General features: G+C 41.9%; 1 protein-coding gene across 2 annotated transcripts in view; it reads right to left on the bottom strand.

The window, feature by feature from the left end:
* The window catches only part of LOC139940448 (fibrocystin-L-like), a 69429-nt gene that overhangs the window by 8518 nt on the left and 38748 nt on the right, over nt 1-22163 (bottom strand). For both annotated transcript variants that reach the window (XM_071936702.1, XM_071936703.1), the window contains 18 exons: nt 20325-21962; nt 19208-19435; nt 17623-17874; nt 16800-17045; nt 15195-15350; nt 14354-14587; nt 13083-13444; nt 12402-12575; nt 10380-10557; nt 9408-9570; nt 7787-8019; nt 6950-7151; nt 6053-6239; nt 4842-5334; nt 4139-4358; nt 3377-3542; nt 2514-2882; nt 1434-1830 (listed from right to left, as the gene is read on the bottom strand). In XM_071936702.1, coding sequence (XP_071792803.1) covers nt 1434-1830; nt 2514-2882; nt 3377-3542; nt 4139-4358; nt 4842-5334; nt 6053-6239; nt 6950-7151; nt 7787-8019; nt 9408-9570; nt 10380-10557; nt 12402-12575; nt 13083-13444; nt 14354-14587; nt 15195-15350; nt 16800-17045; nt 17623-17874; nt 19208-19435; nt 20325-21962 — 5898 coding nt within the window. The remainder of the gene's footprint in view (nt 1-1433; nt 1831-2513; nt 2883-3376; nt 3543-4138; nt 4359-4841; nt 5335-6052; nt 6240-6949; nt 7152-7786; nt 8020-9407; nt 9571-10379; nt 10558-12401; nt 12576-13082; nt 13445-14353; nt 14588-15194; nt 15351-16799; nt 17046-17622; nt 17875-19207; nt 19436-20324; nt 21963-22163) is intronic.

Below are 22163 nucleotides of genomic sequence, written 5' to 3'. Positions count from 1 at the left end.
AGTGTAAAAATGTATCATTGGACGATAGCTGTTCTTTGTGGGTAAAAATGTTCCCGTGACCTCAGCATACTTGTAGCATTTGGCGTTATGCAAGGGGATCTATTGGTTTCTATTGCCCCCTGCACAAAAGCGAAACGCACCTTCGAACAATGCAGGTCTTTTTCGGAGTCAAATCTCTTGTGCTTAATTTTGTGCATGATTTTTACTCCCAAAATGGCGGTAAGGAAAATTGCATGTGCTGCACGTTGTGCAATAGGTCTATTATACAAATATTGACTGCGTCGAGTGCTATGGTTAAAACTATGACTCCCGAGGTGATCCCCGTAGCGTTCTATTTTCCTGAGGCGAAGCCGAGGGAAAATAAAACGCTCCGGGGATCACCGAGGGAGTCATAGTTTTTAACCATTGCACGAGTAAAAGCAGTCAATATTTGTTTTACAACACCCCAAACATTTCTAAATACTGTACTATTATTATTAAGTTACAAACCTGAATGCTACAATCCACGGACGACGCGAATACAGATTGCAAACACTTTTACTGAATGTGTTCATGTAGTGTCGTGCAATCCGAAATGGTTACAGACTATTAATTTGTCATACTCGCACACGCAACGGACGTCTGGGTACTGCACGCCGTGTGCTAGTCTGTCGGACTAGCGCACGGCGCCATGTGCTAGTCTTCGGACTAGCGCATGGCAAACCGACGGCCGTCGTCTAGCAAAACTAAGACATGTCATGTGACGCGCTCTAAACCAATGAGCAGGCAGAATACTTGCAAGGGGTGTTATAAATGTATATATGCCAGTGGAGTGAGTGGTGCAAAAATATAAACTTAAATGTGAACAAACATGCATTATACCTCCAGCTAATGTTCTTGTTAGCAACTGAACCGTTTGTTTATGAAGTTACCTTAAAGGAACACGTTGCCTTGGATCGGTCGAGTTGGTCTTTGAAAAGCGTTTGTAACCGTTTTTTATAAAATGCATATGGGTAGAAAGATGTTGTAAAAGTAGAATACAATGATCCACACAAACATGCCTCGAAATTGCGTGGTTTTCCTTTTACCTTGTCGACTAACACGTCGGCCATTTATGGGGGTCAAAATTTTGACTCCCATAAATGGCCGACCATGTTATTTTGCACAGTAGAAGGAAAACCACGCAATTTCGAGGCAAACTTGTGTGGATCATTGTATTCTACTTTTAAAACATCTTTCCAACCATATGCATTTTATAGAAAACGGTTACAAACGCTTTTGTTTTGACCAACTCGTCCGATCCAAGGCAACGTGTTCCTTTAAACTCAAGCAAGTGTTTTAGCTTTAGCAAGCACAAAAATGACTTTTCAGTAAAATAGCTTCATGACATTGGGCTCTAAGTTTACTAGACTGGCAATGTCCTGTGCACAAAGTGCACAAAGGGGCTAAATTACCTCTCTCGATTGATACATTGCTGATCTTAACACCGCTATATCTGGCTCCAAAGTAATTCAGAACGTAAATCTCAAGCTCAGCCTCGTACCCGGCAGCCACCAGATCGTAATCTCCCGGGAACAGCAGTTTGAGCCGACGCACTGGCCCAGTGTAGTAAAGCTGCTGATTGGACACCACATCGAAGGAGTCGACCAATAGGGTCAGCTCGTAGACACTTGAAGGCACTGTCACCACGGTGACCTTTAGGACATAGCTGATGCCGGTCGCGTCGATCGTCAGGTTGGTGAAATTAGCCTGGCCAGTGCTGAGGTCAAAGGTTGTTTCTAGTTGACCTCCTAGCTGACCTATGTAGTTGGCAGGCATGAAGAGGGCCATTGTGGCATGCCACTCAAGTCCCTGTAGATCATGGCAATAAAAAAAATATTAACTCTTGAAATTTGCCAGTTTAAAATTGTATTACTTGTCCGTTCACTCTTTTGGTCACCATAAAATCACCTATTGATGGCAGGTCTGAGGAGAGCCAGTTAATAGTATCGTCATCAAGGGTCATCATCAGCACTATTTGGGGGTCCAAAGATTTTGCACTCCTTGATTAATAAGACTGGGTGGAGCTGCACAAACACAGATCAAAAGTAGCAGTGCAAATTTTGCAAGGATTCTGTTTGGTACGACTGTATCGTTGCAAATTTTGCACTGCTATTTTACTACTGATTCTTAGCTAAGACTGGTGCAAGTCTCGCGCATATTTTATTTTCTAGTGGGTTTTGTGCATAGAGTTATATATAAGAACTAGAGGGCGCACTGGTGATGCTTCTTGCACAAACGCGACGGGACCTCAAGGAGACACGCGCGCCATTATGCAGGCGCGTTGAATATGAAGAATACGTTGGAGTTTGTGTTTATTGAACACTGACGCGATGCTGTTTTGTCAACTTACAAAATGGCCGCACAAACACACGCTAAGCAATACCTGTTTGTTCAACTTAGAAAATGGCCGCCTGCGCACATACGGGGCGCGTATATAGGTCAGTGCGCCCTCTAGTTCTTATATATAACTCTATGGTTTTGTGTGATCTCACCTTGGTCATGAGGTCTCTATAAGGAATCATCAGCGTAATCTCATCTCTCAGCTCAATGATCACCTCAAAGGTTGTGTTTTCATTCACCATGTCCGGCGCCCTCAACGCCGACAGGTAATACGGCCGCACGGCCACGTCGAAGGCATTGGAACTGACCGCAAGACTGGATGTGTTGGGCTTGGTGACAGCAAAGTCTAAAATGACTCCTGATACAGTCAAGTCCATAGTCAGATCTGTGAAGTTGGCCCAGCCACTGATGAATGACACGGTCAGGTTTCCTGAGAGCTGGCCGCTTGTACTTGATGGATTCATCGATGCCGTAACTTGCCAGGGATTTGAGGCAATTCCAAGTTGGGGGATCATAATTCCCTGTAGGAAGGTAAAAAAAGTTGTTTGATCAATGATGACAATAATTATGATATTTAAGTTAGCTTTTGCCTCGATGTTTCCTGCAGGAAAAAAATCTGCACAAAGATACAAAGACAAGTTTTATCAACGATCCTGGCCAAGTTTCATAAAGCCAGTTTGTAAGCACAGAACAAATTTACTTCACAGAAACTGGTCACCAGCCAAAATTCTACAAAGTTAACCGAGTTGCAACTTGTGCCCAACAAAATGTTTGCTTGGCAAAGAAAATTGCTATTAAGCAGTATTTTCTGCTCAACAGCTTTATGAAATTGGGCCCTGCTGTTGATTTCACCAATTTCTTTCTAATTTAGGGTTAATCTTAGGACGAGTTAAGTTCTGTATTAATAGGCCTTAAGGAGCCGTTTGAACACATCCTAAGTTAGGACGAGTTACCTGTCCAAACTCGAGATTGGATTAATCCTAGCATTTTGTGAAATCGGCTGCTGGACTCTTACCAGTGCATCCACGGCGTAGATTGAGGGCTGTTGAATGAAGGGAGCTCTCTCTCTGGCCTCATCAGGTTGTGTGTAGATGACTAGGGATTCTGCAGTGCGATAGACAACCTCAACTACAAACTCAGCATTCTGTTTCTCTTCGATCTCATGCTGTATCTCAGAAACCCTGACAGAAACAAAAATAATAATAATAATAAAAATAATAACAAAGAATATTTATAAGGCGCCAAAATCCACCATTAGGTGCTCAAGGCGCACAAGAGGGGAAACCACACACAGCAAAGGAAAATTAAGCATAAAAAGGATAAGTTTGGTGAGCAGAAAAGACAACGTGGAAACAAATGCAGACCAGTTTGAGCCGTGTGAAATACAACGCGTGGTGTGTCATGACCGAGCAGATAAGAGCACCGGACTCAAGCTCTGGTGTTTCTGATCAGCAGAGTCTGGGTTCGAGTCTCAGTTGTGACACTTGTGTCCTTAAGCAAGACACTTAACCATTATTGCTGTGCCTCCAGATGGGACGTAAAGCCATAGGTCCTGGGTGTTGAATATTTCTCGTAAAAGAACAAAGTGCACTTATCGTAAAGAGAAGGGGTTTGCCCCTGTATTCCTGGTCTATGAAGGAATAGGTCTCATGCTTAAAAAATGTAGCTTCAAACAACAAAGCTTACAAAGGTCCACTTTAGTCTGGTGCTTTGATTGCTCAACACATCCTTTATGATTCCAAAGAAATATCAAACATGAAGAAAAGACTCTACTCACGTTTTGGTCCCGTTGGGTACATCACTGGACCCACCTGTTTCATTGGTGGCATGCACACCTCCTGTGGGATCGACGGGTTCTGCAACTGGGTCGGTCATAGACATGGAGGTAAGCGTGATGTTCAGTAAACCTCCGAGGCTTCCTGACTGTAAGTCGTCAACCAATAAAGACTGGACCTCAACCAATTGGTCAAAGTTTAGGGCGGTACCTGGTGCTGGTGCTACAAAGTACAGAAAAAACATTTGCACAAAGTAATGGATGAAGTCTTTAACATGAATTCCATTTTCATTTCAAATTAATAACACAGAAAAATAGAAGACTTCATAAAGACAAAAAGTTTTCAGAATGTTGCTTGGGGTACATTTACTTTTATTTCATCTTACTAAGCTCGTCTTTGATACAAATTATGAATCAACTCATATATTTTGTGTCTCTTCGTTTTTCTTTTGGGTTAATGAAATTTAGAACCAATGTTTGGGGGACAAATATCTAAGTTTACTGAAAACACTTTCAAACACCAGTTCTTTTTAGAATCAACATACCTAAAAAAGATTTACACATGGTGTTAAACCTCACCTGATTATTTAAAATAAATACAAAATAAATGCTCCCACCATGCCAAGTTTCCAATTCTACTTAGAAAACACTTTATTTAACTTGTTCATTCAAATAAAGGACTGAATCTTCAGTCCTGAATACTCACTTGGGACATTTTGTGGGGCCGGTGTAGTTGCATTAACGCTCGTGTCATTCTGGGTCGTCTCTGAGCCCGGTGACTCAATAGTTGGTGCTGGCGGAGGCCCGATCTCAATCACCACCTCAGTTTCGCCGCCAACAGCACGGCGTCGTCGACGTCCACTCGCCTCGCTGACCACATCCACGATGCGGATCTGCGATTTATCCACATTTAGCAGTCCGGCGAGATTCCTCACCAGATTCACCTCGAAGAAGTCGTCGACGGTCACGGCGGGGACACCGAAGGTGACCATGATGACGGCAGTGGTGCGGATCTCAATGGGCACTGGACCCTTTATAAGCATCCATAGGGTCTGGGTTGTACGATCAAAGTAGTTCTCGCCATAAACACTAGAGGTGACGGAGGGATTGTATTGGTCGGCAGGTAGGTTAGGATCCTTTGCCTTCCAGGTGAAGTCGCCAGTGCTGAAATCGGCATTGTTGGGGTTAACGTACCGATTCTGAAATACAAGACAAGTATCTGGGATTCTTACACAATTTTTGAAACAAGAAATACTTCTGGTTTAATAGATGGGTTGCACATGCTGTCATTGACCCCCATCGTTGACAAAACGAAAGGCTTTTATTGGCTGAGAGTTGTGTGCAGTGCATACATGCATGCACTTTTCCTTTGTTTATCATGGCGCTTTATGCAATCCATCTATATAAGGAACAATACTTTATACAATCTTCAAAAAAACACACAATCAAACCAAACTGTGTAAGTTTCATCAAACTTATTGAAAACAACAAATTCAAGTTCATATTTAGTTACAAGTTTTTCTGTCAACTTTAAAGAAACTGAAAGAAATATATAGGATTTAAGGCATTGCATGGTAAGGTTTCAACATATATTTGGTAAGCTGCAACACCATGTGTGTATCTACTTGCCAGGTAGAGTCTGTGCTTAGAGAACTGTCTTTCCTTATTCTACTACTGCGGAGTAGATTGCTCAGGTTTTCGGGAGACTTCTCAGTTCTGAAAAGAACTGTCCTGCTTTTTAACTATTACCTGGGCAGATGGTATAGAAAATAGGCTGGGACTACTACTTTAGCGTAAGGATCGTAATTAACTGTACTACCGCGGAGTCAGTTCTTAAATTGGTCTCAACGTTTTGACTAGCTTGCTTTAGTCATCGTCATGAGACTGAAAGAAAGATATTGTACAAGGAAATGTTACCTGATAATAAACATCCAATCGTTGGGGATTGGAGTACCAGATTCCAATCACAACAGCTTGGCTATCAAGAGAGTTTATCAGATGGAAACGAAGAGTCTGGGGATTGGTGCTGGTGAAGTAAACCTCGTACTCCTTCCCAGTGGCTATCAAGGAATAGAACGTACTGATACGTTCCTGGCATGTGTACCTGTAGAAGAGAGTACAAGGTTGAGAAATTTGAGATTTAGGAAAACTGATTTTTGCCAGTCTCGAGTCACGCTGAGTCCCATGGTCCGAGTCCTTGTCAGGGTGCTTCAAGACTGATTCCAAGTCTGAGACCACAACAAATGGACTCGAGAACCCTTCTCAAGTCTGTGACTGGCTTCGAGACCTCCAGCATAAGAATACAAGATTGAGAAATTATAAATTTGGAATTGGTACTTAACATTTCTAAGGATTTTCAACATACTAGGCTTGTGCAAATAGTTGTCGCTAACCTGAGAGCAGCGACTAATAACAATAAGCGTAGAAGGCGCATGGTAAGATGCTCCATGGAACAGGGTCTCCGAGTAGTAGTTCAAGACATTATAAAAAATAACAATATAAAATTCTTATAAAGCGAATTTTGAAATAGCTATGTATCAGTTCGTCTTTCCTTGAATCTTTCTCAGCTCCCTGGGGAGAATACAGCCTGAGCAACCATAGCGCTCTAGTGAAGCTTTATCATACACAATATCAACCTCTTCCATCGCAGGTACCCATTTATACCCCTGGGTGAAGAGAAGCAATTATGGTTAAGTATAATGCTCAAGTACACAAGTATCAAGAGCAGGACCCGAACACACACTTTAACCACCAAAACTTGAATTCAATACTCTAAACCAATCGGCCATGACAACCGAAGTTAGGCCAACTTACCCATTACACCATCCCGCATCCTGTGGACCGTTGATTAGGTCCACATAGCCGTCAGTGTACATGGCCAATGGTGAAAGACGTCTGATTTCAGTGTCTGCATCCATACTCTCTATAACCAACATCATATGGTCGATACCGTGGCATTTATAGGCATGCCAGTAAGAAATCCATTCGCACTCGTTGTTTTTTCCTCGGTAAATACCTACAATTAGGGGTGAAACCACACCATAAATATTTAAATGTCCGAGGTTGTCCATCCAACTAGCAGGTAAAAAGAGGGGTGTTAGATGTTTCTTTCGACACAAACGGTTACACAAGTTACATTAATCAATCGGAGGGGAAAATAAATTGTAGAACAGTAATGACTCATAAGTAATAAATAATTATCTGTATTTATAAGCTTTCGTAGCAACTACTTCATCAGAGTCAACGAAGGTTCATATCGGTTTTCATTTTGCAAAGAGCACTTCCATTGGAAATTTCAGAAGTCAATGGAAATTTGTTGAAGGGCAGGCAAAGAAGGCCATTGCCTCCATGCATTTCCAAGGGCCTGACCTTCATTGTCAGTTTAGCATCGTACATTTCTGCAACAGCTGCCTCACTGATTAGAAGTTTCCAAATTCATTCATACATTTCTACATTTATTTTTATTGCTGCCCTGCATTTACATATTTTAACAAAGTTTGTCGATTAGATTCAAAATATGAGTACCGGTAGGTCACAGTAATACTTGGTAACTTAGGAAATAGATCGGTCTTGAGCTGCCACTTCTGCCTCCTCCACAGACCACCCAGTGCCCACTCTGGAGGGGTCCCTCTGGATTACATTTTCACTTACCTTTATTTGGTGCGATATCGTCCACTGGAATTCGCGACCCATCCGGTCTGGTCAGCATGACCTTTGGAATACGGTAATCACCGAGACCCCGCCGGGGATCGCCGTTCCACTCGTACGCCGAGTCGGGGATGATTGTTCCCGTTGCGCCAAGTAGGGAACCATCAGAATCCCGGAGTAACACTTTCTTCAGACCGTCACAGTCCATGTCCACACAGTCGGATGGGTTCACAGCGCTGAAAATAATCATTTTAGTTTGGTCGAAGACTGGTCACGTAGGTGTGTATTAAAGGAGCACGTTGCCTTGGATCAGTGGAGTTGGTCTTTGAAAAGCATTGTTATAAAATGCATATGGGTAGAAAAATACTGTAAAAGTAGAATACAATGATCCACACAAACATGCCTAGAAATTGCAAGGTTTTGCTTTTACCTCGTCGACTAACACAGTCGGCCATTTATGGTTGACTCCCATAAATGACCAACCGTGTTAGTTAACACAGTAAAAGGAAAACCACGCAATTTTGAGGCAAACTTGTGTGGATCATTGTATTCTACTTTTAAAATATCTTTCCAACCGTATGCATTTTATAACAAACACTTACAAACGCTTTTTTATAGACCAACTCGTCTGATCCAAGGCAACGTGTTCCTTTAACATGTGATGTAAAGACCGACTGTGTAAACTAGAAAATAAGAAACCCCTAGACAAGCACTTTGTTGTGTTGAAAGTAATGTTTGCACATGTGCTTGTTGTGCAGAAATAGCGCTCATGACTGTCACTCAGTGATGCTTTAGATGCTTCAACATTGAGTACTTTTCCTGCAAGGTAGCGCAGAGTTTTTTTTTGTCTATGCTATTTTTATCAATATTGTTATCTTGTAATGCCACATTATTCAGCTTCGTGCTGCCAGTTGGTTTTTTAATAAAAATGAATGAATGAAATGAATGAATGAGTTATAATTGTAATAGACCGATCCAGTAGGCTCTGCCTAAGACGCACGTGAGAGCAATAACATGTGGAGCTCTCCAATGCCTTTCTGCACGACTCTTCCCCGCGCGCCAAGATACGCGCACGCATGTCGGACCTTCGTTGCGATGTGATTGGTCAATACGCAATGGGGCAGAGCTTAACGGATCGGTGTCTTGCTTCGCTTCACCAAAAGATAAATGGGTACTTGTAAGGGTAGAGATGGTTCATGTGATTGTTGTAGCTTGGTACACTACAAATAAGGCAGCTCAGGCTGTATACTCCCCAGTGAGCTGAGATGGTTCAAGGAAAAAATAATTGGCCCAGTGACCAGCCGTCGATTTCATCAAACTTTTCCTAACTTAGGATTAATCTTAGGACTTAGGACGGGTTCAGTTCCATATCAAAATACGTAGGATGCATTGAACTCATCCTAAGTTAGGACGGGTTACTCATCCTACATGTAACTCGAGATCGGCTGCAGGGCTAATAATGTTGGATTATCATGAGCATCACATAATTGAGCACTTTAGAAGAAGCCACTGTTATAAGGTGTTTGGGCTCAGCCATTGGAAGCCGTTGGGAAGTATTGAAAACTATTGAAAGTTGCTTCAGACTATTTTGGAGTTAGAGAAAGGAAGCAGAAACTGCTCTTACCGTAGGTTCGGTATGTGAATGTATAATTTACGCCTCTCTTCCACATCTTCAAATGTCAAGCCCATCGTAAGCATAGGGTGCATTGCGTCTTCACTCAATCTATTGGTCATGATCGCAGCATCTGGCCGTCCACAATATGTACCAAATCTTCGAAACACTACATCTGTTTTGTTTGAATAAAAGGGAGGGTATTACGCTCGTAATCACTCTCAAAATTGATTATAACAAAAAATATTGGTTTTAGAAGCCCCAGTGTTTTACACAAGTATAGAAAGCATTTTGAGAAACATTTCACTTCGAAGTATTGTGGTTGTGTCCACAAAGTTATTGTACGCGCAAGCCCTCACTCTGTAGACAGAGAGAGTGCGCGCATGCAGTAACTGGGTGAGAGTTCATCATTCCATTTTACAGCTATAGGCCGGCCATGATCACGATGACAAAGCCACTTTAATTGAAAGACGATTTTCTAATTTTGTTAAAAGAAGTGGGTTTTTTTTCTTGTGCAAAGTGAAATTTCTTTATTGGTACTTTATTGACGTACCCCTCCTCCTTTTGATAATTGCACTGGATTCTTTCACATGGGTTAATTGCACAATATAGGGATCAACGGCTTTACGTCCAATCTGAAGGACAAAGCAATGGTTATGTCTCTTGCTTATGGACACAAGTTTCATGGCCGGGTATCAAAATTATCATCAAAATGATGAAATGTTAAATTTGCATCGGGCGATAAAGAATATTAATTTTGGTTTTACCCATACACCTATGTGTGATACACTGTATACTCAGTACTTCCCTGAATCAAGTGAAAAATATCACAGGCATTACTCCAGTGGGATTTGAACCCACAACCCTTGCAATTCTAGAGCAGTGTCTCACCAACTAGACTACCGAGATTGCCGTAGCTAGGTAGCTAGAGATTTCCCGGTAGCTAGAGGCAGTGTCATATGATGACAGTTTAAACAAACTTACCTGCGAGCATGCTTACACCATTGAGGGTCGGGTAACTTGTGACTGGATGAAACCCAAAGAATGGCGCCAAGTTTGGTAAGGACATAAAGCTGGGCCACACAATGCCAGTGTGCCCTCCACCAGGGGAGTAGGGCGCCCTCTGTATGCTGCTGTGGCCCGAGTTCTCTGGTGGCACCATCTGGTTTTGTCATGTAAAGGAGGGACAGAGATGAAGCAAGATCAACAGAGTACACAGAGAAATCACAACATCAAATAGTTTTACAAAAAACATACTCAATGCATGTTATACTCATACTAATATTCATACTGATTTGCCTTTGACCTATTGCCGGACTTCACGTGAAAATAACCAGTTTTATATAGCGCTTTCCTCACCTGAAGGGCTTCTCAAAGTGCTTCCAACATTATTATCACCCCAGGTCAAAATTCCAGTTGAACCTAGTTAAACTGGGTTTAACTGGAACTAGTTGAAAACCAGTTGATAAACTAGTTGAACAAAGTTAAAACCAGTTGGTTTAATATGGAAAATGGACAGAAACCAACTGGTTTATAATTTCAACCTAGTTGAACACAGTTAAACCTAGTCCAAACCAGTTGGTTAATATGGAAAATGGACGAGTTTGGTCACTATCCAATTGAACCAGTTGACCCCAGTTAACTAGGTTCAACTGGAATTTTTACCTGGGACGTGGCCTTAATTCATTCCTTAAACCATCTCAGCTCCCAATTGTATGCGCCACTATGCTAAACCAATCACAAGAACCATCTCTGCCCTAACAGGTACCCATTTACCCCTGGGTGGAGAGAAGCAATTAAGTGTCTTGCTCAGGGACACAAGTGTCACAACCAGGATTTGAACCCACACTCTGCTGAATAGAAGCACCAGAGCTCGAGTTTGATGCTCTTATCCGCTCGACCACGACACCCTATGTTACTTGTTATGTGTATTGTTTGTTTTTCATGACAGCTATTTTGTCCTGCCTCTGTCTGTCTGTCAATAGGTTAGGGCCATAGAGCTATACATTGACTAGAGCACTAACTTGCTTTGCGTTTTGTAGCCAACCTGGGTGCAGACATGTTTGATGTGTTGCGTGACTACACAACGATTTTAATTTTAAGAGAACATTGCCGCGTTTTTTTTTTTACATTCGGCGTGTGCGCTTACAAACGCGACTGCCCATTCATGTACGTCTGCGCTACAAAACCGTAAGTTAGACTTGATTGACGTATTAAAAAAAGTCAATGTGTCTTTTGAACATTTCGCACATGACGCTCGCAGTTTGTAAGTTCACCAGCAGATTGTGCGCCCACATTTGCTGCATTTTTTGGTTTGATGACACATAGAATAGAACAAACGCACTATCATGCAAATAGCCGTACAATTGCCGCACAAAATTTCAAGCTTTTGTATTGGTTTGTACACAAACATGGATGGGCCCACAAGTAAGCAGGAGTTAGAGTAAAGACAAAAATAGCAAGATTATAAAAACAAAAAGTTTGAGATGTAATCTACCCCAACTGAACAAAGATTGATGAAATTAGTTGAATCAGTGAGGTGTCGTGGCCGATCGTTTTAAAACACCGGACTCAAGCTCTGGTATTTCTGATCAGCAGAGTGTGAGTTTAAATCCCGGTCATGACACTTTTGTCCTTAAGCAAGGCACTTGACCATTGTTGCTTTGTCCTTCGAAAGCGATGTAAGCTGTGCTGTGTAGTGCACATAAAAGAACCCAGTTACACTTATGGCTATTGTAAGAGAAGGGATTTTGTGCAGCATGGGTTTACTCAAAGCCCAATTTTCTAAAGCTGCTTAAGCACAAAATGTAGCTAAGCATAACAAAATTACGCTTATCAGAAAAAGGTTACCAGACAAACCACCGTGTCACAAGTACAATTTGTGACTGGTATCCTGCTCATTTAGCAGAACATATTTAAGCAAAATATTTCAGCAGTTCTATGCTGTTTGGCCCTGGTGGTTATTACAGAATACATGATCTAAGCTGGCTTATGGGTTTTACTTACTTTGTCTGCTATGCAATCGAATGACTCACTGACACCAACGATGAGTGACTTCTCGATGATGACGAACTTGTCCGATGTCCTGTGGGACACGGCAGGTGGAGAGAACACCAATGGAAAAATGGCAATGTTGTTGTCGACGAAAGTCATGCCTGTTATAAGAATACTTGAATACACCTAAAGAGTTCAACAACAAAAAACTTAAGTTGTGACGAGGCCTATTGTTGATTTGGTTTGATGTTTAGAATTTAAATTTAAAGAGGGGCGGCAAGGTCAAATTCAGTTTTGCGATGCGGAGAAGAAACAAATAACATGTCTCTAATTTTGGTTTTTACCCATCATACGCCGATGTGTGTTAGCACTGTGTACTTCCACTTCCCTTCCCCCCCCCCCCCCCCCCCCCGAGTCCAGTGAACAAAATCACAGGAATCATTATTACTTGGGTGGGATTCAAGCCCAAGACCTTTGCCAATCTAGAGCAGATGCCTTACATACCGGAACACCGAGATTGCCCACCAAGGTTGCCCAAATCATTTAATCGATTTAATAGATGTTAAATTTGTATCGGGATCAAGAATATTTTCTAGTTATATAGTGGTATACTCTGGATGAAAAATTATTGGTCTTTCTGTTTTTGTTTTTGTTTTTAACGTCGCCAATAAATAAACATACAAATGGTCACACCTGGGCGTAGATGCCATAGTCCCAACACTTGTAGATCAAGAACTTGGAGACCTTTGAACATCTTGGTTCGCTGATTCTAAACATATGAATGCCGTGGAGAGTTGAATGCCCGACGTTACCGTACCAATCCGTCAGCGAGTTGGGTGGATAAAAACACCTCTCTCCTTTGATCTGGTAGGCCACCCTCTCAGAGCCGGCCACAGTGTTGTTGATGAGGACCACCTGGTCCGCTGACAACACCTCGATGCCGGCAGTCCACATCAGGTTCTCTTTTTCATAGCGGTCTTGGTAGGTTCCCGGGAAAATGACCAGGGTCACCAAGTTATGGATGAGTCTGTTGTTGATTTCCTCCACGATTATACCTGGTTGAAATTTGGCTTATGAATATACATGTACATCTACTCAAAATAGTCAAACCCTTTGGACTTAAAGGAACACGTTGCCTTGGATCGGACGAGTTGGTCGTTGAAAAGCGTTTGAAACACTTTGTTATGAAATGCATATGGTTAGATAGATAATTTAAAAGTAGAATATAATGATCCACACGAATTTGCCTCGAAATTGCATGGTTTTCCTTTTACTTTGCGAACTAACACGGTCGGCCATTTATGGGAGTCAAAAATTTGACTCCCATAAATGGCCGACCGTGTTAGTCGACGAGGTAAAAGGAAAACCACGCAATTTCGAGGCATATTTGTGTAGATAAATGTATTCTACTTTTACAACATCTTTCTAATCATATACATTTTATAACAAACGGTTACAAACGCCTTTTATATACCAACTCGTCCGATCCAAGGCAACGTGTTCCTTTAACATAAACACTGGTAGGATTTGAAACTTTGCATGATGGAAGTGTAACTAAGAGAAGTTTGCGGTAACCCCATGTAAAAATCTCTATAAAGTAGTATTGGTTGTCCTGCAGATGTTGAGTCGTTAACCATCCCTTCTTTTCAGAACCAACATTAACACGATCCCCAAATTGTGCTACCGCAAACCTTTCTAAGAAAAAAACTGGTGTTAAATAACTTCCCATCACTCTCTTTATCCTGCTCACTCATTTTCTGATAATCTATAAATATAGTACTTTAAACAACCGATCCACTGCTATATTTTCATCCTTCGAAGATCGGCCTGTCGGTAGCCTAATCGTTTTACCAACCACAGGTTCCTCTGCCTATTTTGCATTTCTTAAATATAAATTTTTCATGAGAAATTCAATATTTACGCATGGATGACTAAAGTCTGCATACATGCTTGGATGAACAAACCTGAGCCGACGGTGTGATGCAACACGTTATCTTGTAGAAGGACTCCCTCGGTGCCGTATACTCCGATGGCCGGACTAAAGCCGTTGTGGAAGCTGCAACCTTTGACGAAGGACGGGTGAAGCTTATCCTTCTCCCCTATATCCAAGAAAGCCAGTGAGTAGCGTGGATCGTAGAAGTCAGGAAAACCCTCCTGCCCGGTGTGGAAGAACTGAACGTTGGAGATGCGGGCATATCCTAATTTGATACAAAAAAAATATAAAGATGGAATTGGAATTAATTGGAATTGATAAGATGAACACTTTCGCTAAATTATCTCATACAAAACGGAATTTAAACAGACATATTCAAGATGGTAGAGAATTGTCAGTGATGAAATGCAATTGTGGGACATCACCCCCAATCTATGCCACACCTTCTACGATGCCCAGCCCTTGAGGAGCAGTGCTGCCTTGAAGACCTGGGCCCAATTTCATAAGGCCTGTAAGCACAACAAATTTGCTCAGCATGAAATGTCTTCCTTGGTAAAAACAGAGTTACCAACCAAATTTCCACATGATTTTCAGGATTTAGCAAACAATAGCTGAATACCAGTATCAAGCATTATGCAACAAATGAAAATTTGGTTAGAAATCCTGTTTTTACCAAGGAAGAAATTTCATGCTAAGCAAATTTTTGTGCTTACAGGCTTTGTGAAATGGGGCCCTGATGGCAGCAAACGAGAAGTCTGTGAGATGCATTTGAAGAGTAGATGATGAACTCAGAAGAAGAAGCAGCCGGCTTGAGTGTGGGGAGGAAAATTGTTGCAGGGTACCTATGGCCATACCTTCCTGGCAAAGCTTACCTTTGTATTGAGTTCCAGACTGGAAGAATCGTCCGACCAGAACACGGGCCCCATAGGACTCGTCAAAGAGAAGGTCGTAGTCATTTCCTTCTATCTTGATGTTACGGGTCAAGAGGCCGACCTCTGCTGCCAAGATGTAATCATCCTTGAACTCGGCTAATTGATAAAGAATAAAAAAATCAAAGTATGAGAAGATAGTTTTAATGATAATATATAATAGGCATGTTGTGGCTAAGCTATTGGTAATTACTAAAAACTAATATTAGCATGAAACCTAACTTGGTCACGGAGTAATGGGGAGAGGTTGATAGTATAAAACATTGTCAGAAACGGCTCCCTCTGATGTAACGCAGTTTTTGAGAAAGAAGTATTTTCCATGGGGTTTGATTTTGAGACCTCAGATTTAGAATTTGAGTACTTGAAATCAAGCATCTGAAAGCACGTGCAACTCCGTTGACAAGGGTGATTTTTTTCTTCATTATTATTTCAAAACGACCAACTGGGCTCCAATTTTCACAGGTTTGTTACTTTATACATATATTGAGATACACCAATTGAGAAGACTGGTCTTTGACAATTACCAATAGTGTCCAGTGTCTTTAAGAGCACCGAACTCAAGCTTTGGTGTTTCTTATCATCAGGGTGTAGGTTCGGGTTCTTGTCATGAAACTTTAAAACTGTTGTTGTCTTGTCTTTTGGATGGGACGTAAAGCTTTTTGGTCCTTTGTCTTGTGTTATGCATATGAAAGGACCAAGTTACACTTTATCGCAAAGAGAAAGCCTTTGCCTCAGTGTGTCTGGCAGTGGCTGCTGAATGCTCTGCAGCACCATATAAATATGGTCTCACTCATAATTAGGAAAAATCAACAACCTGTCTAAGTTCTGTCTGTTGAAGCATCTGGAGTACCTAATAGGTAGATCATGTACATAGGTGTGCTTTATAAGACTATTTATTTATGATTTTTGGGGTTGAACAAAGAATTGACTAGAGTGGGATTCGAACCAACGACTTCCGGATTAACGTGCCGGCGCTCTACCAACTGAGCTATCTAGCCCTATATTGGCGGTGTCCCTATTTTGTCAATATCTTTGTTCGGGGGTGCCAGTCAGAAGCCATACAACCGTTAACTGCCGTGCAGCCAGGGATCACACCCAAATTACGATACAACCTGGGAAGCGGCAGCTAGGGGATCACTATTTATTTATGTTATTTTAATACTATACAGATCTCTCACTCAATGGTACAACATTTTTTTGATGTGACACAGAGAGTTCTTTATCAAGTCTGGAAACAACATTGTGATGAAGATAATGTGTTTTTATTCTATTTTCCACTAACAGTGGAAACCGCGCGCAGCCAGCGCTGTACAAAACGTTCTCCTCTTTGAAAACAACTCCTTACAGAATGGTGTCTTGTGAACAACTGACTTAAGATTAGGAAAAAGACCCAAAGGAAACAGTGTACTGCATTCATGGGCTATGACTAAGCTAATGAATAATTATGAAACAACGAACAATACAAAGGAATATGCAAATGAGACTAGTGCCATAACAAAACCAAACGGGTTTCACCTGTCACATTGACAAAACACATCCCGCTCTTACCAGAGTGTTTGAATTCAAATGTTCCATTAATCTTGAAGGTTGAAGAATCTATGACAGCTACAATGGTAAATGTCTCTGTCTGCCAGGATACGAAAGACGAAGTAGCCACAACGATCTCATCACCAACGACCCAGTCAGTCTGAGCTACCACGGTCAGATTGTTCTGTCCTGGGTAGACAGTTGCTGATAACTGGGTCCAGTAGACAGAGTGGTTCTTGCCATGAAGGTCCAGACCACCAAAGACACCTAAAGGGGGAACAAAGATCAAATTAACTTGTTCACTTGAGATAGTTGACCTGGGCCCAACTTCATGGCACTGCTTACTGCCAAGTTCTGCACTTACGATCACCATTCTCCGCTTTGTGCAAGTGCCAAGTTGCTGCACTAACTGTGTAAGGAAAGAATGCCCAGTGACGTAGAGAAGGCAAGTGCATTTTTCTTATAAGCAAGAATTCCATGTTAACCTGTGAAACACTTTTGGCATAAGCGCTGAATTCCCTGCTTCCGTAAGCGCCAATTCTTTGCTTATGGTATATTGAGCCATGAAATTGGGCCCAGTTGCACCTCTATTGACTGTCTTACAAGCCATTAATAATACCTTTCAGACTGTTAAAGGTATTTCATTTGTGGTTGTTTTTTTTTATTTACGTTACAAAAGGGTGAAAACAACGTTTTGCTCAAAATGGGCCGACCATTGTACCTAGTTGTAACCGTGTTCTCGCTACTACGGTGCTCGTATAATCCATATTTAAATGCATTGAAACATGCACGGGACAGTTGGGATCAGCAAAACAACTTACCAATATTAGTGTATATTACTTACCAAGAGCTTTAGAGCCAAGGTTAGGCCCGCTCGGCAGCAGCTGGTCCGGTGTAAAATGGTTCCCATTCAATAAGATCTTGATGTCGTGTTCGAAGGGATCAGACTCGCTGAATCCGATAATGAGACGTCCACCATGGATCAAGATGTAGGTGGCTTCAATCGTGTTGTCCATACTGTCTTCAATCTCTAGGTTGCCGTAGATGAACAGCTTGTGCATAACGGGAAGTATTACGTCAGCCACCATCCATTTATCTAAATCAGTGAGAGCAATAGTTACTTTACAACTCCAACCACAGTCTCCTGACGGTGACTTCAGCAAGCTAAACAATGCCACGGTAGTGAAGCTGTTACAACTATTAGTAAAATCATAATTTGAGGAAGCTAATAGACCGCATCGTTGATGGAACATGCAAGCATGAGGCTATCATTGGTTGTGAGTTGTGCGCAGCTTGTGCATGTTTTGCATTGTTTGTCATCAAAGATAGATGTTAAGGCCGTCATTTGAAATCCATTAATCAATGAAGATGATTGCAAACGCATAAAACAAAAACACCATAGAACACCGACTTAGTTCGACCCAACTTTGTGTCCAGCTTCTCAACGAATCATCTTCAAGCTGATGCTCATTGTCCACAAAGCACTTAATGGCAAGGCTCCCCACTATATTTCTGAACTTCTTCAAGTTTACACTCCATCAAGAAATCTTCGATCAAGTTCTATGCTTCTTCTCATTGAACCCAAGTCTCGACACTCATGGGGAGACAGGTCTTTTTCTTCAGCTGCGCCACGCATCTGGAACTCTCTACCACTTAATCTTAGATCTTGTCTTTGTACCACAACATTCAAATCTCTTCTCAAAACTTATCTTATGTCACAGGTTTTTAAAGACTAATTTTGTTGTGTCTGTTTTTCTTTGTTTTGTTTTGTTTTGTTTTGTTTTGTTTGTTGTTGGTTTTTACTGCGCCTTGAACACCCGGCAGGGTGGATACGTGCGCGTTACAAGTCTTATTATTATTATTGTTATTATTATTATTATTATTATTATTATTATTATTATTATTATTATTATTATTATTATTATTATTATTATTATTATTATTATTATTATTATTATTATTATTATTATTATTATTATTATTATTATTATTATTATCATTATTATTATTATTAACGAACAAAAACATTTGCTTTCGGTTGAATGGTTAAACTGGTGAAGTGGATTGTTTGGTGTCAGGGCCAAGTGGTTCAGAGCATCAGGATTAAGTCAACAGAGTGTGGGTTGAACCCCATTTAGGACACTTATGCCCTTTGGCAAGATGCTAGAGGTTGATATTGTGTAGGAAAAAGCCACTGGCGAACCACGGCAGCTCAGGGCTGTACAGTATACTCCCCAGGGAGCTGAGATATTCATTTTATTGGCCCAATGACCAGGGCACTAATGTAAAACGCATGAAACGTTATTGTGAAATGTGCTAGATAAGAACTAGTTATTATTAAATATCCCAACCCTACTTTAGATAAACACAATAAGAAAGCACAAACACCGCTGAGCTGACCACATGAACAAACAATCATGGTAAATAACCTCCTAGGATCTGGACATTGTCGCCATCTTTAGGAAGGTTTCCATCGCTTCCACCAAATCCATCTTCCACGCCTTCCCAGGAGGACACTCGAGACCACAGGACGGACTCCCCGGGTCGTCCTACCGGTGGCGGCATGGGAATAGGTCGCACACAATTCTTGAAAAAGCACTGGTAGACTTCCAAGTTGACCTTGCGATCGTACGGACTGAAGTTCTCTTTGCCGGAAACTAAAGTAAAAGAAAAACATATGGGGATGAACAGAGAGAAATTCACTAGAGCAGGGTTGGATTTCACAAAGAGTTAAGAGTAGTCTTATCTTGAGTTAGGACGGGATACTCATCCTAACTTAAGACTAGACATATGTTTTTGTATCTCCTAGGACTTTAATTAGGACTAGTCCTAACTCTTTGTGAAATCGACCTCAGGACTTCTATGCAACAAAATAGAGAAAATGGCAAAAGCGGGGACACCAAGCTTCTTATGTGTTTTTCAAGTTATATTTTTGTTCACACTCCAACTAATATCTCAAAAGAATCCAGCTGATCAGTTGAGTGCCTGATGTTCCTAGACAATCCCAAGGCATAAGGGAAGCTGACTTTGTAGTTTTTTTTTGTTCTTTTTAATATGTTTGGGTTTGAACAAAGACAAATTGACTGGAGTGGGAACTGAACAACGACCTTCGGATTAATGTACGGACGCTCTACCAACTGAGCTATCTAGCCCTATGTTGGCAGTCTCCCTATATTAGTAAATAACCTTTCTTTCTGAAAAAAAATTATACACTAAGGGCCTTGAGTACCTTGTTAGTAGATAGTATAAGACTGATATTATTATTATTGTTATTATTTTCTTTATATATTTGGTTTGCAGTAACACCATGTGTGTATCTACTTGTCAGGTAGAGTTAGTTCTTTAGAGAACTATTTTGCTATGTTATGTTATACTACCGCGAAGTAGAGCTATCGGGTTTATTGATTGATACCTTACCTCGCAATGCCTCAAATCATATTTTAATATCTTTGTTCGGGGTGCCAGTCAGAAGCCATTTTGTTTACATACAAAGACAGCTAGTGTTATAGCTCTTCAACATTGTTAAAGAAAAGTAATGTGACTTACCGATGTAGGTAAATGTTCTGGTGTCTTTGTTAAAGTGCCAATCGCCATTCTCATCACTGGTATACGTTGGCACCTCTTCAGTGCTATCCTTGACCACCCCAATCGTTGCAAATTTATCCGGTCGCTGGGTGAAGATATGGTTTACCAGCGAAAAGTCCCCATCCCTGTAATTATCGAAGCGGGCCTGGTAGGAAATGTTGGTGACATGCTCTGCATCCTCAAAGACGAGGTTATAGTTGTCTCCGTTGATGAGAGTAATCATCCAACCTTCTGGATGAGAGATCCGCTTCTTGCGGAACGGTATCCGGCTGGTCCCGTAAGCATTGGTGAAGAGGGTGTACTTGAACTTAAGTGAGGTCGGGGAGGGCTCATTGAAAGCCATGCGGTGGAGACGGATGGTGGTGTCACAACTAGTGCCGTTTATTGAGCCGACACTAAAGCCAGCGTCCACCGCACAATGGTCAGGGTGGAGGTTGGGGTTGCTGGGGAGAACGATGTAGTTTGCGTTCCCTGACAGCGTGCCATCATTGTCCTCAATCCAGCACTCGTGCGGCCACTTGAAGGCCACCTTGTTCGGAGAGTTGAGAAACTCCAGACGCTGTGTGCGAAGTGAGAAACCTCCTTGGTTCTGCTTGCAAAGGGCGCATGCTCGGATGCTGGCGCAGCGATCCTGGTCGAAGTTGATCAGCTTGGCTCCATCCACTGTGAAACCGTTCGTCATGGGAGCCTGGATGCCAGTCACTGTGCACTCTTTTGATATGTCACTATAAGCAATGACAGTTAGATCTCTAACTAAGGCGCCATTTTTGAGGAATGAGGGTTCCAAGCTGTGGTATTCAACCCCCGCCTTCTCAGCGTTCAAGATCACGAAGCTGTGGAACTGAATGAAACCGACGGAAACAGCCTCGGCCCCGCGCTCTACCTGCCAGGCGTAGAAGGAGTGAAACTTAGCCGGTTCAGGCTTCCAGGAGTCACATTTTCCGCCGGTCTTCGGGGTGTAAACTGGGAAAATCCACAGGCCATACTGGCCAAAGGCATGAGCAGAGTTATTTCGGAATTCCCCGAGGGGAACCATACGGGGACAGATTGACTTCGAATACGAAGGCCCGCCAGGGTTTTCGGGCATGTTGTACCAATAACCAAAATGGGATCCGCCGGCCGCCGCATTATGACGGAGAGTGTTGTTGGGATTGGTGACCCAAAAAGTAGCCGGAGTGATGTCCACATTCAATAGACTACTGCTCGGACGAACGAAAACCCCAAGATTATACTGGATGATGTTCCCGGTCTCGATACCATCTTCCAAGAAAAAGGCGTGTCCCATGACGTAGTAGGCGACGTTGTGTTCTACGAGGAGGTTGTGAACAGCATGAATAGTGACGGCACGGTTGAAAGTGTGATGGATACTGCAGCCACGTACGTAAGAGCCTGTCACATCCCCGTTAAGATGGAAATGAATCGGGTAGCGACCCAGCCGGAAGGCTTGACCTGCGTGAGTGACCTCTATGTAACTGATACGACCTTTGACAAGCTGTTTGTCTTGGTACTTTGCAAACAACATGATCTGTGCACCAAACTGATCGCTTCCGGTTTCTTCTCCAAATCGACCAAGGAAGCAGGTCTGAGTGGCATATGGGTCTGTAAAATTAAGGGAACAATTAAATCTTACTTTCATTTTTATTTTGGTGCCCCTTCAAAAGCTGCCCTTTGCAAAATGAAAATGGCCTTGCCCTTTGAAAAAAATGAAATTACAGGCCTGCATTGAGCCAAATACAACGCCAAATAATGGTGGCAGTCTCTCTATTCCATTATGGCACATTTGGTGAAGGTGTGGAACCA

This window comes from Asterias amurensis, chromosome 8 (genome assembly GCF_032118995.1).
Source record: "Asterias amurensis chromosome 8, ASM3211899v1".
NCBI lineage: Eukaryota > Metazoa > Echinodermata > Asteroidea > Forcipulatida > Asteriidae > Asterias > Asterias amurensis.
This window is presented reverse-complemented; position numbering and strand designations above follow the sequence as displayed.